The 16,216-nt window shown below is 48.6% G+C and overlaps 4 protein-coding genes and 1 long non-coding RNA gene across 7 annotated transcripts; 2 read left to right on the top strand and 3 right to left on the bottom strand.

Annotated features, from left to right (window-relative positions):
- Positions 1 to 3,615: 3,615 nt before the first annotated feature.
- Positions 3,616 to 4,305, bottom strand: LOC112269319. Its single transcript, XR_002960977.1, has 2 exons — positions 4,163 to 4,305; positions 3,616 to 4,050 (listed from the first exon to the last, which is right to left on the bottom strand). It is a non-coding gene; the product is annotated as an uncharacterized LOC112269319 (long non-coding RNA).
- On the top strand, positions 4,060 to 6,362 carry LOC100831108 (zinc transporter 3). Of its 3 annotated transcripts, XM_024455816.1 has the most exons (4): positions 4,062 to 4,769; positions 5,278 to 5,427; positions 5,917 to 5,928; positions 6,191 to 6,362. In XM_024455816.1, exons 1-4 carry the CDS (start codon positions 4,143 to 4,145, stop codon positions 6,194 to 6,196), a joined length of 795 nt encoding a protein of 264 aa, XP_024311584.1. In that variant the 5' UTR covers positions 4,062 to 4,142; the 3' UTR covers positions 6,197 to 6,362. The 3 variants fall into 3 exon arrangements, with proteins under 3 accessions (XP_024311583.1, XP_024311584.1, XP_003581657.2); XM_024455815.1 differs by lacking the exons at positions 5,917 to 5,928; positions 6,191 to 6,362 and adding an exon at positions 5,508 to 5,910 and having other exon boundaries at positions 4,060 to 4,769; XM_003581609.4 differs by having other exon boundaries at positions 4,064 to 4,769; positions 5,917 to 6,362.
- A 589-nt stretch (positions 6,363 to 6,951) lies between these two features.
- Positions 6,952 to 8,280, bottom strand: LOC100836518. Its single transcript, XM_010242107.3, has 3 exons — positions 8,126 to 8,280; positions 7,506 to 7,622; positions 6,952 to 7,390 (listed from the first exon to the last, which is right to left on the bottom strand). The coding sequence occupies exons 2-3, from the start codon at positions 7,600 to 7,602 to the stop codon at positions 7,164 to 7,166; spliced, it is 324 nt and encodes a 107-aa protein (XP_010240409.1). The 5' UTR covers positions 7,603 to 7,622; positions 8,126 to 8,280; the 3' UTR covers positions 6,952 to 7,163.
- A 6-nt stretch (positions 8,281 to 8,286) lies between these two features.
- Positions 8,287 to 10,911, top strand: LOC100836216 (pentatricopeptide repeat-containing protein At1g79490, mitochondrial). Its single transcript, XM_003580486.4, has one exon. The coding sequence runs from the start codon at positions 8,429 to 8,431 to the stop codon at positions 10,754 to 10,756; it is 2,328 nt and encodes a 775-aa protein (XP_003580534.1). The 5' UTR covers positions 8,287 to 8,428; the 3' UTR covers positions 10,757 to 10,911.
- A 33-nt stretch (positions 10,912 to 10,944) lies between these two features.
- LOC100835906 (cinnamyl alcohol dehydrogenase 7) lies at positions 10,945 to 15,454 on the bottom strand. The gene is made up of 4 exons (XM_003580485.4): positions 15,043 to 15,454; positions 12,323 to 12,436; positions 11,562 to 12,238; positions 10,945 to 11,448 (listed from the first exon to the last, which is right to left on the bottom strand). Exons 1-4 carry the CDS (start codon positions 15,165 to 15,167, stop codon positions 11,246 to 11,248), a joined length of 1,119 nt encoding a protein of 372 aa, XP_003580533.1. The 5' UTR covers positions 15,168 to 15,454; the 3' UTR covers positions 10,945 to 11,245.
- Positions 15,455 to 16,216: the final 762 nt, after the last annotated feature.

Raw genomic sequence — 16,216 nt, 5'->3', positions numbered from 1 at the left:
CAAATTTTGTCCTAAATGTCTTTTTTTTTGTCATTTGGGGGAGCAAGTAAACATGTGCCCGGTCATGTCCGTCCTCATTGCCCAACCACACCCCCCAAATTACTCTCCCAAATTAGCTTTTCTTTCTCTTTATCCTTTCTTTTCTCCCTTTTATTTTTTTCTTCTCATTTTCCCATCTCTTGTTGTGGGACCGGGGCCGGGGTGGACAAAAGAGACCACCGGACATGTCCGGACACCCCAAACCTCCCCCAAATTTGGGGCAAGTTTGGGGGATGTGTCCGAACAAATAGGACATTTTGTCCATTTAGGGGATGTCATTGGGAGATGATTTTGGAGGCAAAGTGTACATATCCCTCAAATAAGACATTTGTGATAGCTTTGGGGATGCAATTGGAGATGCTCTTATGCGGTGCAAACACAAACCGCGTCGTAGTTTAAAGCCATGATTAATCTCGTGAGAACGGTATTCCGTTGTCAAATCCCCGTTCAGCGTGCCGCGGCCAAACGGAGAAGTTTGGTGAGGTCGATGCACGTACGTCTTGGGCTCTTGGCCTGTTTGTACAAATCAATTCGCGATACTCTGAGCAATTTATTACGATCGAAATAGTTTGAACGATGCACATCATTCGACTTATAGGTCCTATTTGTTTGGGTTTCTGCTTTAGCTTTTGGTGCTTTTAGCAATCTCAAAAGTACTTCTCCTGTTTACACATGAAGCTGAGAAGCATCTCCAGACATGCTTTTGGTGCTTCTAGCTGAGAAGCACGTCCGGATTTCATGTGTAAACGAGAGAAGTGTTTTTGAGATTGCTAGAAGCACCAAAAACTAACTCAGAAGTTCAAACAAACAGGACCATTGTCGTGGTGTTGGATACAACTGAAATGGAACGAAGGCACACAAACTACCGTGGTTCTCAGCATTAGCTTGTTGAGTGCACGAATGGGTTGCATAATTAGCACTGCGTGGTGCTAACGAACGTAAGCTCGAAGTTTCGCGGGTTTGGAAACCTTGCCCATTTATGTCGTATTGCTGTTACTCGGTGACATATATATGTGGACAATTTGTTTCACGTGTGGAGGTGTCTCTAATTGGTGTATCTGAATTGATTTAAAAAAAATTGGTGTATCTGATTGGAATGGAGACAATGCATGCATGTTCAGTCCGTTTCATGTCTTATTCTAATGTAGCCAGATGCTTGCTACTCATCCATCCAACAAAAAATGTCTTAAGTTTGTCAAAATTTGAATGAATCTAAATATGATTTAGTGTATAGATGCATTTAAATTTAGTCAAAGTTGAGACATCTGCTTTTCAAACCCACAATCAGCTCCACTAGCGCTGAGAGAACAATACTATAAGTCATCAAGTTTGCTTCAACTAGCGTGCGCGCGTCGTGCGTGCAAAGCTTCAGAGAGATATACTTGGCACAATTAAGTTAGCTTCAACTAGCGCGTTTCGTGGCGTGCAAATCTTCAGAGATATACATGGCACCTGAGCAGCACGCATATGCAACAAATATTCTGGCGAAGTCAGGCCATTAGAAGAATATTCTGCACAGGAACTTGCAAACGTCCATTTTATGTGATCCATATTTCCGCAGCCAACCTGATCGATTTTACCTACCCTTTACGCAGTTACGCTACGTGCTGGAGCTGGAGGATTCGTGGAGCCGAGCTAAGCGTGGACTGATGACAAAACGTTGTTACGGAAATTTGGCGTGTCGGTGTACGTACATACTAGTGGTCACTGGTCAGGAGGGCAAAGGCAAGCCGATAAGAAAAGACATGACCATTCTCAGTCCGTTGTTGGGCCGACCAATAGGGAGTGAGGCTTATAGCTGAAACAAATTTTGGGGCCTTAGGCCTTGGGCAAGGTGTGCTCATCGTGCGAGCTGCACCAAATAAATGAAACCGGCCCACGGCAACGCCAACAAAAATAAAGTCCTCTGAAAGAACACCGCCAGGTCCCGTGCCGATACTCACCAACAGTACTTTCCCTAAAAAAAAAGAAAACCCAACAGGACCTGCATTTGAATCTTCAACATGTCGACGAGCACTGCAAAGTGCGAGCTCCGGCGATGGAGCTAGTCAAGCGCGCCCATCATCGTCCTCCCGAAAGGAACCCCGCAAGTTCCCCAGCATAAACTGTTGCACCCAATCCACTGGTTCGTGCACAGTTTGCCCACCCGGCCCCAAATAGATCACCAGCTCGATCCATGATGCACATATATTGGTACGTGCATCTGCCATGCTGTCGAACAATGCCGTTCACGTTCCACGGGACCACGCACGGACGTACGTGTTGCATGTCACGTCGCCTTCCCCTTTTGCCCCGGCCGGCCATCGACGATCACCTCGTCAATAATTTATCTTCTGTCGAAAGATGCACGCATCTGATTCTGCCTCGCTTCAGCTTTTGGGCCGGCTGCCGGCACACCTGCATGCCCCATCGCAATTTTGGGCGACTGCTGTCACCGAACTGTCATTCTCGACCTCGACCGCAGCGTCGATGCCTCCAATGGCGGAGCACGTTCGTGCAGAAGGAAAAAAAATGGCGAGTGCAAATCAGAGACAGCAGATAAACTGGGATGGCGATCCATCGAACGGCAGCAACACCGGGCGCAGATACATACTGTATCACCTATCTTGTAGGATCCATGCATGCAGTCTTCTTATAGGGACCTGACAATGAATGATCCAACACCACCCACACGAACGTGAAGAACGACAACGCATGCCAACAAAAAAAAAATGTACTCAACGAATTGAAACAGATCCATTCATGTTGGTCCAGGATTTGTGCCACGTCGCCTTTGCCCCCCCCCCCCCCCCCCCCCCCCTCACAAATCCATCATATTTTCCTCATGCGAAACTCAGGCTTGATCTACTACTGTTATTTTCTGTGCGGGGCCCTGGAGGCTCATTCATTATTCGGGTATTTCAGCGGCGAACATGCATGTTTGGTACAAAGATTCCTCACTGGCTACGCAGATTCTTTTGCTGTTACTCCATCTTTTGGTTGGGAGAAGACCTCGGGTGCGTGCTAAGGTTAGGTTTTTCTTTTTTTTGAGGGCGCGTGCCAAGGTTAGTGGAACTATCAAACCACGTAATGATTGTGGCCCAAGCCAATGGAAAGAAGATGATAAAGAGCCGTACATCGCGTGCATTGTGGCCCGGTCGTACAGGTAAAACCGGATCACTGAGCGATTACTGTCCAAGTGGCGAGCAACGGCACCCACCCACGAAATTCCTCTTGGATCTGTCCAATGGATCTCGCGCGATCACAGCCGTCCAATTCAGGTTCCATGTCCAGGATCAAATCATATGATTGAGGACCATGGTTCTGCGGCACATATTCGAGATCTTTTGCTAACACCGGTGTTATAGGTTTTTCAGGAAAAAAAAACTAGTAAATCCACTTTTAGTTTAGCTTTAAACAGAATCTATGTTGACCAGCTGTCATCACCGATGACCCGGACGCAAACCAAACAGCCTCTCCTTTTCCAGTCCACGGACCTAAAAGGCCGTCAGGCTCCTGGAAGGAAAATCGCCTGGGAAGTGTCTAATCTCACCGATGACAACATTATGTCAACACTGCACTAAGCTAACTATAAAGTGATAAAGCATCGCCACTTAATGATTGATGAAATCCTCAGCCGTCATCAGCCAAAAACACTTTCCTTCCCCATACCCCGGGGAATTGTGATACCAGGTGTTCTCTGTCTTCGTTCATCCATGATCGGTAATGACACGGGCCAACCGGACGATACCGCGTCTGTCACCGGATGAACAAATCCAGGTTTCGGACAGCTGAAGCTGTCAACCATGGTGGAAAACAAGCTTCAAGTGAGGCTGGAAATCTGGTGGATCTCAAAAGTGTAAGAGATCCAGTTTCTGGATGGCATTCCAGTATCAAGTATCAACGGCACTTTACACTGAGGTTAGTGACACATGGCCACATGATGTTGAAATTTGGGAGTACCAGACCCCACCTGGGTAAAGGAAGAGAAGTATGCCCGCGTCAGCTCCTTAGCATTCAGCTCATTACCTCCTACATAAAGTGCCCACCATCAGCCCCAGCCCCCTTCAACTCACACCAGAATATACACAAGCACATCACATCATTCAGACATAATCAGCATCATGTTGGATACCAAGCATACCTTGCAAGTCCTTCCATGGATCCTCTTGTTTGCACAGCAGGCTGCAGCCAGCGGTTGCGACTGCACAGCTGCAACAGATGGGGCAGACAAGCAGGGCGCAATGAAGCTGAAGCTGGTCGCCATTGCATCCATCCTGACAGCCGGGGCGGCTGGTGTGCTGGTGCCAGTGCTTGGCCGTTCATTGGCCGCGCTGCGCCCTGACGGTGACATCTTTTTCGCAGTCAAGGCGTTTGCAGCTGGCGTCATTCTTGCCACAGGCATGGTGCATATTCTGCCAGCGGCGTTCGACGGGCTCACATCCCCATGCCTCCACAAAGGTGGCGGAGGTAGGAATGGCTTCCCCTTTGCAGGCCTCGTGGCGATGTCTGCAGCAATGGCCACGATGGTGATAGATTCACTGGCTGCTGGGTACTACCGCCGGTCTAACTTCAGTAAGGCACGGCCAATTGAGAATGTTGACATACCCGGGCAGGCTGGAGAGGAGGAAGGGAGAACCGAGCATGTACATCATGCAACACACGGCCATTCACATGGTGAGGCAGTGGTCGTCAGCTCACCAGAGGAGGCTTCAATAGCTGACACAATCCGGCACAGGGTGGTATCTCAGGTAAGAGCAGCACTCCGACTCAAAGCTCTGGCAATCAGAGGAGGTTTAATTACACCATTTCCTGCATCCTAGAAAAAAAGTGCATCAAGAAAAAATGACAGGGAGCATGAAGCCCATAGCTTTCTATGGAGTTAAACAATACATGATAAAGTAGCATGTTCAAAATATCTCACGCCAGCCACACTGATACCCACATTGACTATCACTTCCAAGAAAAAAGTTTCAGTGAAACCAAAAGGCACAGTGGCAGGTTAAATAATCCTCCAAAATCAGTTTGTCATCTCTTTCTACTCCTTCCCTTATCACACACAAAGAAAAATCAGGGACATGGATGACGGAGATAAATACCAATATGATAGGTCTGAGCAATCTGTGCTTGGAGACAAACATTTCCTCTCCTATAATCCTCTTTAAGAAAAGTTTCTCTGCACACTGACCAACTAAGTAGATATTTTCAAGAACCAAACAGTCCCTCTTTAAATAACCATGCAAGTTTGTCACCATGCAGGTTTTAGAGTTGGGAATCTTGGTGCATTCAGTGATCATCGGTGTGTCCTTGGGAGCATCTGTGAGGCCATCCACCATTAGACCTCTTGTCGGTGCCCTCAGCTTCCACCAGTTCTTTGAAGGCATAGGCTTGGGCGGTTGCATTGTTCAGGTACCTGCTTGTACTAAAAACAAAGATACCAGATATTTCCACTGAAAAGAATCTAACTTGTTTACTGCTTCCAATTTTAGACAAAGATACCAGGAAAGCTACAACTTGTTAAAAAGAACAATTCCAAATCAACCAGTCAGAATATACACGGCACATTGGCAGAAGGGGATGGAAAACAAGAGATAAAGATACATGAAGCTCAGTTGAAATGGTTCCCTGACACATTATAGGCATGGAACAATAACAAACATGATATAGACAACAGTTATTGATCATTGAACTGTTTCAGGGAGAAAATACAAAGTAATTAATTCGGACATTCAAATAGAGTCTAGTAGGATTAGGGACAAACTAATTTACCATAAGTTAAAGCAAGTGTAGATCTTCAAGAAAGCAAACAACCGATCTCAGGGGAGAAAGAACTAACTGTATATAGTGTTCCTGCAGCATTAAAAGGCTAACATCTTTGACCCTCACTTCTCCCTGCAGGCTAATTTCAAGGTAAGGGCAACCATCATAATGGCAACGTTTTTCTCCCTGACTGCACCTGTGGGCATTGTGCTAGGGATTGCAATTTCATCTAGCTATAATGTGCATAGCTCTACTGCCTTCATTATTGAAGGAGTTTTCAACTCAGCATCAGCAGGGATTTTGATCTACATGTCCCTAGTTGACCTTCTAGCAACAGATTTCAATAACCCAAAGTTACAGACAAATACAAAGCTTCAGCTGATGACATATCTTGCACTTTTCATGGGTGCAGGGATGATGTCCATGCTTGCCATATGGGCATAGATTTCCAGGGCAATGTCATATTCCCACTTGTCATTCCCGCTAAAGTTGAAGTAGTGATTGTATTCATCCAGGAGTTCTGCATTTTCCCAAAATAATACACCCATGGTGAAGAATTGACCATATTTTCTATTGCCCGAAAACAATTGTGTCGTGGATATATTATTCATATTTGAAGTATAAGATTGCATAATGAGTGACACCAGCCCTAACTCCTAAGCCATGTAAGTGATTAGTTGTACAATAGGATCTGAACTTCCCATCTTAGAATCCCACAATATGCACTCATAATATTCACCATTAACCAGAAGCCAGAAAACTGGTCTAGTTTGTTCAGATTCATAGTAAAAAAAAAGCCTCGAAGAAAATCTGGCCGGAGAGATTAAAAGCTTTGACACATATATAAGATTTTGGAATATTAAAAGCAGCCCACATAATTTAATCAGCAGGCCTATATGCTACTGTGGGAAAAACACATGTAACACACAAAACTGAAGTGCTACTCGAGCTAGTGCTCCATGGTTCTGTACTGCTATGTTCAGCTAAAGATGCACATAGGATTAACGTCATTGATGAAGTCAACAACATATCTTGAGCCTATACTGTTTGATTACACAAAACTATGCAGTCATTTGTTGTGAAACAGAGCATACATCAGTGTATTGCATACAAAAATACAACGTAATAAAGATAGGTCTGCTTAAAGTACAGGCTAAAGAAGATGTTTCAGAATTAGTGAAAGCAGGTGCCTGAATTATGATCAAGAATAGTATTTCTTGACATCATACCAAAAATAACAAGTTCGATACAGTACAAAAGATTCATCTTCATAAGATACCATAGTTCTCAAAATTTCAGTGACTACATCAAGCTAAAAGGACGTGACATTACATAAGTACATAACACAGATGATTCTGGATAATTTGTGTATAATGGACTAGTGCCTACTCCACCTTTCCCTTCCCATGGGAGTCGTCACTCACTTGAGAAGATGTTGGCTGGTTGATGCTTGCTTTAGCATTTGCCAGAAAAGCTGGATCAGGTTGTGGTTCTTGATGGGGAGTCTCCTTCATCGCCATGTATATGTAAAAGCCGATCACCAGATTGACCGATATGACAGCAAGAAATCCACTGGCCATAGTTTGCGCTGAGGGTGAAAGCTTACTGACACCTGACCAAGGAGTAGAAGTGTAAAAAGTCATTGCCTTACGAATGCATGTGCTTCGGCTCCATATAAAATATGAAGTACTACGTACAACATAGTGCAGAAGCGACGACAATCAAACCTGGGAAAATCTGGTAGTAAAATCCATACACAATTGCAACTGGGGCCATCCACATCACCATAGATGTAACAGCGAACTTTGTGATTACTGCCGACATTGCTTCTCCTGATGGGAATGCTGATGCAAAGGCAAGATAAGCAAGCAGCATGAGCACAACATGCATCTCACTTCTTGGACAGATATGGAGTTATAAGCTAGATAGAACTATCATGGTTGTAGATATTATACTCTTGTGAAGTTGTGAACGTTTTACCCAAGTAAATGCAACTCATATAACGGATACAACTGGGACTTGAGGCTTGTTTACCCAAAGCCACCTTCCTCTACCCAAATTCAGAAACTTCAGATCGTTGGTTGTTTTGCCCATGACCCTAGCTCCCAAACAAAATCTATTTCTATTCAATTACTCGTATCCCAATCTTCCCATCGAGACAGCGATTGAAGCTACCAAAATTTAGGTTTCGGCGAGGTCTACTACCAACTCATGTGATACTCGATCCCATCAAGCTAAGGAAGAAGCCTAATTCCATCTCAATCTCAGGGAAGAAGCTGGGCTCGTCGTGCTCCCCCAACAGCACGAACTTAGTCACAGATTACCCCAAAGAGGGGATGGAACTTACTTGATCACGAACGCGAAGGAGATTTCCTGCGACGAAGAAAACAGGGTCACCGATTTGGAGGCGGGTCAGTGGAGGAGGCGATCTGGGTCTGCAGAGGAGGAGGGGGAAGAAGGAGCAGCAGCGAAGAAGAAGCCAGAGGAGAACGAAGCCTTCTTGGGCTCGAGATTTGATGGTTCGTCGGTAATATTTGGGCCGTTGTTGATGGGCCGGGCCGGGCCGGGCCGCCGCCTCTTCGACTAGTTCCAAACTGTCTAGGCGAAGGGGCAGACTGCGGAGGCGTACCAGAAAAATAACCAGAACAACATGCTCCTCCGCGCCGGCCTCCCCCAGCTCCGCCGCCGGGCAGTGGCCCTACCCCTCTCGTTCGCGCCGCGCCGCCTCTCGTCGGAGCCGCCGGGCGCGGAGTGGACGGATACGGTGGACTACCTGGACGAGACGGGGGAGGTGCTCTCGTCCGCGCCCGGGGCGCGGCCCGCGGTGCCGGGCGCCGAGCCCACCATCCTCTCCGGCTCCTCCGCCCACCCGCTCCCGCGCCCCGCCGCGGCGGCCCGCCTCGCCGCGCTCGCGCTCCGCCTCCGCTCGGGTCCGTCCCTCTCCGCCGCGCTCTCCGCGCTCCCTTCCCCGCCCGACCCCTCCCTGCTCCTCCTCGCTGCCACCTCCCTCCCGGCCTCCGACCCCACCCCGCTCCTCTCCCTCGTCGCCTGGTCACGCCACCAGCCCTGGTTCGTCCCCTCCGACGACCTATCCTCCCTCGTCGCCGCGCGTCTCCAGCCAGCCACCCACTCCTCCGATCTCCTATCACTCTTCGACGACGCCCTCGCTCATCCGGACCCTGCCACCTTCCCCAAGACCCTCAACGCCGTCGTCTCCGCGCTCGCCACACACGGCCTCCTCGAGCCCGCATTCTACTGCTTCAAGCGCCTTCGCGACGCTGGCTTCCGGGGCCTCGAGACGCCCACCTACAACGCCCTCCTCTCGGTGCTGCTCACCAGGGGGCTCGCCTTCAAGGCCTTCGAGGTGCTTGATGAAATGTCCGTGTCGGGCTGCGCTCTCGACAAGGGCACTTATGAGCTTGCAGTGCCGGCGCTGGCACGTGCCGGGAGGATCGATGCCTCACGCAAGCTGTTTGATGAAATGAGACAGAGGGATGGAGTCGGCCGGGCGTCGCCCGGAGTATACAGCGTGATGGTGGATGTTCTTGCCAAGTCAGGGAGGCTTGATGCAGCGATGGGCATGTACAGGGAGATGGTGGCAGTGGGGCACAGGGTGAGCACGTCAGTGAGCACCGCCATGGTGGAGGGGCTGGTGAGGGCTGGGAAGCTGGACGCAGGGATGGAGCTTTGGGAGGAGATGAGGCGAGGAGGGCTCCGGCCAAGCTTTGGGTTGTACACCATGGTGGTCGAGGCGAATGCACGGTCAGGGAGGCTGGACGTCGCTGCGAAGTTGTTTGGCGATATGGAGAAGTCCGGCTTCTTCCCTACGCCTGCCACATATGCTTGTCTGGTCGAAATGCATGCTTCAGCAGGGCAGGTGGATATAGCAATGCGGATGTACCACTCAATGGCAAATGCAGGGACAAGACCAGGGCTGAGTACATTTACAGCATTGCTGACGATGCTCGCAAATAAGAGGTTGCTGGATTTGGCTGCAAAGGTGTTGCTTGAGATGAAGGCATCAGGGTTCCCAATTGAGGTGACTGCGAGTGACCTGTTGATGATTTACATCAAAGATGGATCGACAGAGCTTGCACTCAGGTGGCTGCGGTTCATGGGCTCTGCCGGGATACGGACTAACAATTTCATCATAAGGCAGCTCTTTGAGTCATGCATGAAGATGGGGCTGTATGACTCGGCACGGCCACTGCTCGAGACATATGTTGGTGCGGCGGCGAAGGTGGACATGATTCTCTACACTTCCATCCTTGCTCATTTGGTGCGGTGCCAGGACGAGGGCAGTGAGTGGGCAATCATGGACATCCTGAGTGTTAGCAGGCACAAGGCGCATGACTTTATGTGCGGGTTGTTCACTGGACCAGAGCAGCGGAAAAAGCCTGTGCTCTCCTTTGTCCGTGAATTCTTCCAGGGCATCGACTACGACAATGAGGAGAGCGCGGCGAGGTACTTCGTGAACGTGCTCCTCAACTACCTGGTGCTCATGGGGCAGATGAACCGTGCACGCTGCGTCTGGAAGGTGGCCTACGAGAACAAGCTGTTTCCCAAGGCCATCGTTTTCGACCAGCACATCGCCTGGTCCCTGGACATCCGAAACCTGTCCGTGGGCGCAGCTCTGGTGTCGACAGTGCACACACTGCACAGATTCAGGAAGCGGATGCTCTACTACGGAGTCGTGCCACGGCGCATCAAGCTGGTGACAGGGCCAACGCTCAAGATGGTGGTGGCCCAGGTGCTGGCGTCACTGGAGTCGCCATTCGAGGTGAGCAAGGTTGTCTTGCGGGCGCCAGGGGACTCGGTGCTTGAGTGGTTCAAGAAGCCGATCGTGCAGCAGTTCCTGCTCAACGAGATACCGTCCAAGTCTGATGTCCTGATGCACAAGCTCAATGTTATGTTCCCAAGCTCGGCACCAGAGGTCCGGTCGCTGAACCTTCCTAGGTCACTTGGCATGCCACGGTGATGCTGTCTCCGTGTGCGAACCGTAGCATACTGTACACTAGCCTTTTGCCAAAGCATGGAACGTTATCTCGTATCTCTGAATGTACTTGTACAACAATCAACAATGCAAATTTGCAAATGGTTTACAGTAACATAGTTTTTGGAGAAAAGAGATCATGCAAATGGTGCCTATAGCGAAGAGTAAGAGAATTCACACTTAATTTGTGGCATATATTAATTATAAGGTGTTTCATCTTATACGAAGAACAGATGTTACATACTGCATCGTTATCTCAACTCTCACTGTCTCAGAGAACCCATTCCCAACTTCCCATATTACACAATATCTGCAGGATACATCACTGTATATATTAAGACAGGATTGAGCACAATCATATACTACCACTCTTTATTGACGCCAGTAGGGACGAGGTATATTATTATCGTTGGCTTTGGCCACTGATCTCGCCGCCAGATTGCGCTACAGAGCCGAGACCAGCAAGCTCCTTAGTCAATCCGCCTTGAGGGTGTTGCCAACGTCGATGACGAAGCGGTACCTGACGTCGCCCTTGGCCAGGCGCTCCATGGCCGTGTTCACCTCGCCCGCGCCGATGACCTCGACATCGGCTGCCACCCCATGCTCGGCGGCGAAGTCGAGCATCTCTTGCGTCTCCCTGACGCTCCCGATGAAGCTCCCGGCCAGAGTCTTGCCGCCTGTCCACACAGATGTTCACGACAATTACAATCCAAACTTGGGAAGATCGCTGAATTCCCCGGCGAAAGAAGTAAACAACGACGTAGTAGCTAGGAGTCAGAAGCTGGCTTACCGCCGACGAGAGCGAAGGCGGGGACCTGCAGGGGCTTCTCGGGGAGGCCGACGAGGATCATCTTGCCATGGGGCCTAAGGAGCGCGAAGTACTGGTACATGGAAACCGCGCCGCCCGCGCAAGCCGTGTTGATGATGCCGTGCATGGTGCCCGCAGCGGCCTTCATCTCCGCCGGGTCGCCGCTGAGCACGAAGGCGTCGGCGCCCACCTTGTCCAGCGCCTCCTCCCGCTTCCCGGGGGACGTGCTGATCACGGTCACCTTGGCCCCGAACGCCCTGGCGAACTTCACGGCGACGTGGCCCAGCCCGCCGAGGCCGATCACGCCGACGTGCTTGCCGGGCGCGGCAAGGCCGTGGCGCGTCATGGGCGCGTACACGGACGCGCCCGCGCAGAGGAGCGGCGCGCCGGCGTCGAGCGGCAGGGCGTCCGGGAAGCGGACGACGAAGCGGGCGTCGACGACGACAGTGTCCGAGTAGCCGCCACGGGTGACGGTGCCGTCCCTGTCGAGGGAGTTGTAGGAGAAGACGACCTTGGAGCAGTAGTTCTCCGACCCTTCCTCGCAGCTCTCGCAGGACCGGCAGCTGTTCACCATGCACCCGACGCCCACCCTGTCGCCGGCCTTGAAGGAACCTTCCGCGTTCTTGCCCACCTCCGTCACCAGCCCGGTTATCTCGTGCCTGCATTGTCGTCCATCCATCCAAAACCATCAATAAGAACGAGAACTTGATCGATCGTTCCAGGTATGGTAATGAGGGCTTTACCCAGCAACGACAGGGTAGATGGCGTTCTTCCAGTCGTTCTTGATGGTGTGCAGGTCGGAGTGGCAAATGCCGCAGTATAGCACTTTTATGGCCACATCGTCGTCTCCGGTGTTCCTGCAAAATCAGCAGCGATAAGGAACGTAGCCAAATTCAGATAGTTTCAAGTATCAGAAGGATCAAGTGAGAAACACAAGGATCTCCTCCGTTGCAATTGCAACCCATCAGCGTGTTGCAGAACTGAACTAGAGACTCAGCCACGCAGGGTTGAGATTCAGAACTCAAATGCGTCTGAAAATGGTTTCTTGGCATCTTTCTATCCCCAGAGTTCCAGACGCAGCCCATGGTATGTCAATTCAACTTGAAACTTATAATTTTACTAGTCACAGGAAACTACATTTTTTGCTCGAAAGAAAACAGGAAACTAGTGTACATCTTTTGCTTGAAAGAAAACAGGAAACTACATTCTCACTATTTACATGTTTGATCTCTCGCACTTCTAGGATAGTACTATTAAATTTGTGTGTGCGCGCTTTCAAATCAATTCACCTTCCAACAGCTGCCCATGTGTCCTGCATTTGCACTACTGTTGTATAGTAACTGGTAGCTGATATGGTCACAAGAACACCAACAAAGTGACTTGGCTGGTATACACGGCAGCATGTCGTACTAGTGAAAAACTGTAAATTTCTTCTGTGCATACAGGAAGCTGGTATCTGGCAGTACTATCATACATCTACTATTTGTCCATTTCAATTTCCATTTTGCTCCTTGATGCACATCTTCGTTCATTCCCTCTCCCTCAAAGTGCCCATGTGCAGCTAGCAGAGCCTACACTACAGGATGAAGAACATGACCCATGAATACACTACACCGAATTGAATTACTGCCAGCTGGAGGATGCTCATTTCCATCTATACTGTATACAGTATACTCCGATCTAAAAGTCTATAGAGATGGGACGAAATGTTGTGGAAAGTGCTGGAGCAGCAGCAGCAACTAGAGGAGGTCAGGATGGTGGCGGGCACCATAAATTCTTTGCAGGAGCGCGGCAATAACTCAGCTCCGAGGGGACTTTGATGAAGGAAGGATGGATGGGAGTGGTGCAGTTGAGATCTGACCGGATCTGGTACTGGTGAGTGGACGGAGCGCCCACTATTTTAAGCCTATGTGAGTTTATACTTTATAGCTGTGGCCTGTGGGTGAACCGGTGAAGCAGAGAATGGTAAGATGGGTAAAGGTAAATGGTGGATGGCTTGGTCGGAGTTGAGAGGGAGGCCTGTGGAGTTGTCATGGAGCTGCAACATACAGGGATTTTATTCTAGACCTGTTTGGATTCATGGTATTTTTGGGAGCTTCGGCATTTAATTCATTCAAATTAATTTGAACTGAACATAGAAACTGTACCAGAAAATAAATATCTTCCTAACAGGGTTGTAGTGGTTTATCCAGATTTTAATCTTCATCGGGGAGGGCTCAGCTGAAGTATATAAAGTGCAAGAACAATAAGAAGGCTCAAACAGAGTGCTGGTTTAATTTCTTTCTCCCGGGGTTCTGGTGATTCTTTTGTTTTGAAAAAAAGAAAGGCATGCTTGCAAGTGTAAGTTTCATAAAATTTAAACAAATTCTCACGCGTACACACCAAATGTTTGCATTGTGCTCCTCGTTGACTTTTCCTGTCTCCAAGTTTCAAAGAATTCTAAATATTTATGTGGATGTAAATGTTCTGATGATGTATGAACCTGCAACATTTCGTCCAAATAATATGTCCATTTTTGCGGCTCCACAAAAAAGACAGAATGAGTTTGTTTACACTGTGGGTTAGACATCCTTCCTTTTCATTCTTACATAATACAAAAAGAAAATCCTATGTTCACACTGCATCCAAAAAAATATGCCATGTTCATACTTTTAAAATGTTTGCATGTGCATTTCGACTATTTCAAATCAACCCAGTGCATGCGCAGCACAGTTTGCACAAATCCACTAATCGGAGTAGCAATACTATTTGCAAATTATAAGTTATATCACCACATTTTCTTGGGCAGCTAAACATAATGTAGATTGCTTGAAATTCACTGAAACTTGTAGGTACACTTTTAATTATTATTTTTACTATTTCAATACAAAGAGAGATCACTGGAGTTCGGGACACGGTGGCCAAATGTCCCAAATGGCCATCACCAGGAATCCAGGATCAACCCTGCTGTGAAAACTGATCCTTCTCCGCAGAGAACAACTGCTCATCCACTTTAATGATAAAGCAGAGCTCCTGCTAAGTTCTTCAAAAAAAAAAAAACTGCTCACACGAGTATTTGAACCCAAAGTAAAACAGGAGGAGCAACTGATAACGGGTCAACGGCCAGGTATGAACTTCGTACTAGCACTAAAATTAAGATCAAGTGCGCAGTTCACAGACTAATTACCAAATCGAAATTCAGAAACTTAAGGTTCGCACTTAAATTAATTGGAGTTAATTACAGGTACTGCCGTACTAGCACGAGCGACACCACGAACGACCTGCTGAAGTGCCGATGCATCCCATCAGCTAGTCCATTGCCGCACTGATCTTACACCGCAAAATAGATTGCCGGAGTCCTTCGAACGGAGCTAGTGATAAGTTATATGGCACAAGCGCGCAAGCACGGAGAGAAGCGAAGAGAAGAGGTTGAAGCGCAATGAGCAATGCCGCAAAACGGCAGGACAAAGATGTATACTCGTACCTTCGTGAGATGCGGATGGGGGTGAGGTTGCCGGAGGCGTCGTGCGCCGCGAGCCCCAGCACCTTCCTCGGGAGCTGCTGCTGCTGCTCCGCCGCCGCTTCTGTCGTCGTCGGCGTAGGCGCCATTGCAGGTCGGGAGACGAGCCGACGAGGAGCTAGCGAGAGAGCACCCGCGTGGTGGCGTTTGCAAAGTACTCTCTGACGACGGTGTGCAGCGCAGCGCAGTCTGCTGATCTGCTCACTCCCTTTGCTGAGCGCCTCGTTTTATACCGACGCGCGCCAGCCAGGGGCCCGGTTGCCGCTGCGAGCCGCGTTTGCACGACGCCGGGGCAGGAGGGGACAGAGCGAGACGGGGGTGAGCGGCGGGGACAGGCCGAGACGAGACGGGGTCACGCTGTAGGCTGTACTGTATCTCTGCCCAGCTGTAAGGACAGAAGCATTGATGGCGATGAATTTACGACGACGCCGTGGGGATGCCTCGGACTGTGATTTGCAATTTTTCGGTACTGACATTTCAGAAGGCAAACTTAAACTCAGTTGTCCTTTAAAAATGTTTATCTTCAGCAGGATTGTTTCGTAAATTTTGAGTCTTCTTTTTAGTAGAAACAAACATTTGGCCTCGTTGATGACGCAATAAACAGAGTATGAAAGATTGAAAAAATTAATTAAAACAAAAGACGACGACAAATATTCATGATAAAACTAAAAGTTACTCCAAAGTCAAAGTCATTACATTACAACCATCATTCGTGTCCCATGTCTTTGGTGAAATTGTAAAATAATAGTCCCGCATAAAACTAGAGTGACTTCGTAGGTTTTGAATAACTGCATGGGTAGCTCACCTGAAACGATCAAAACCTGGATCGTTGGACGCAACGTGCCGGAGCCCTGGAACAGACCTTTTGCAAGGTAAGTTGTTGAAACGCTGGTCCCATTGATACAATCCCAACATTTTTGGATTCCAAATTAAGAGCAATACCCCTAGTGCTTTTTGCAAATTCGACTAATTCACCTGACATTATTTGACCAAGACCTATAATACGAGCAATCCCATCCCCCACTTGAACTACGCGACCTATATTCTCAATCCCTATTTTCCTATTATATTGTTCAATACGTTCACGAGAATTTTATGAATTTCGTCGACTCGAAGAGTTGCCATTAGTGTTTCTTGA

The sequence above is a fragment of the Brachypodium distachyon genome, chromosome 5 (assembly GCF_000005505.3).
Source record: "Brachypodium distachyon strain Bd21 chromosome 5, Brachypodium_distachyon_v3.0, whole genome shotgun sequence".
Classification (NCBI taxonomy): domain Eukaryota; kingdom Viridiplantae; phylum Streptophyta; class Magnoliopsida; order Poales; family Poaceae; genus Brachypodium; species Brachypodium distachyon.
The sequence above is the reverse complement of the archived record's forward strand: the minus strand, read 5'-3'. Positions and strand labels throughout refer to the sequence as shown.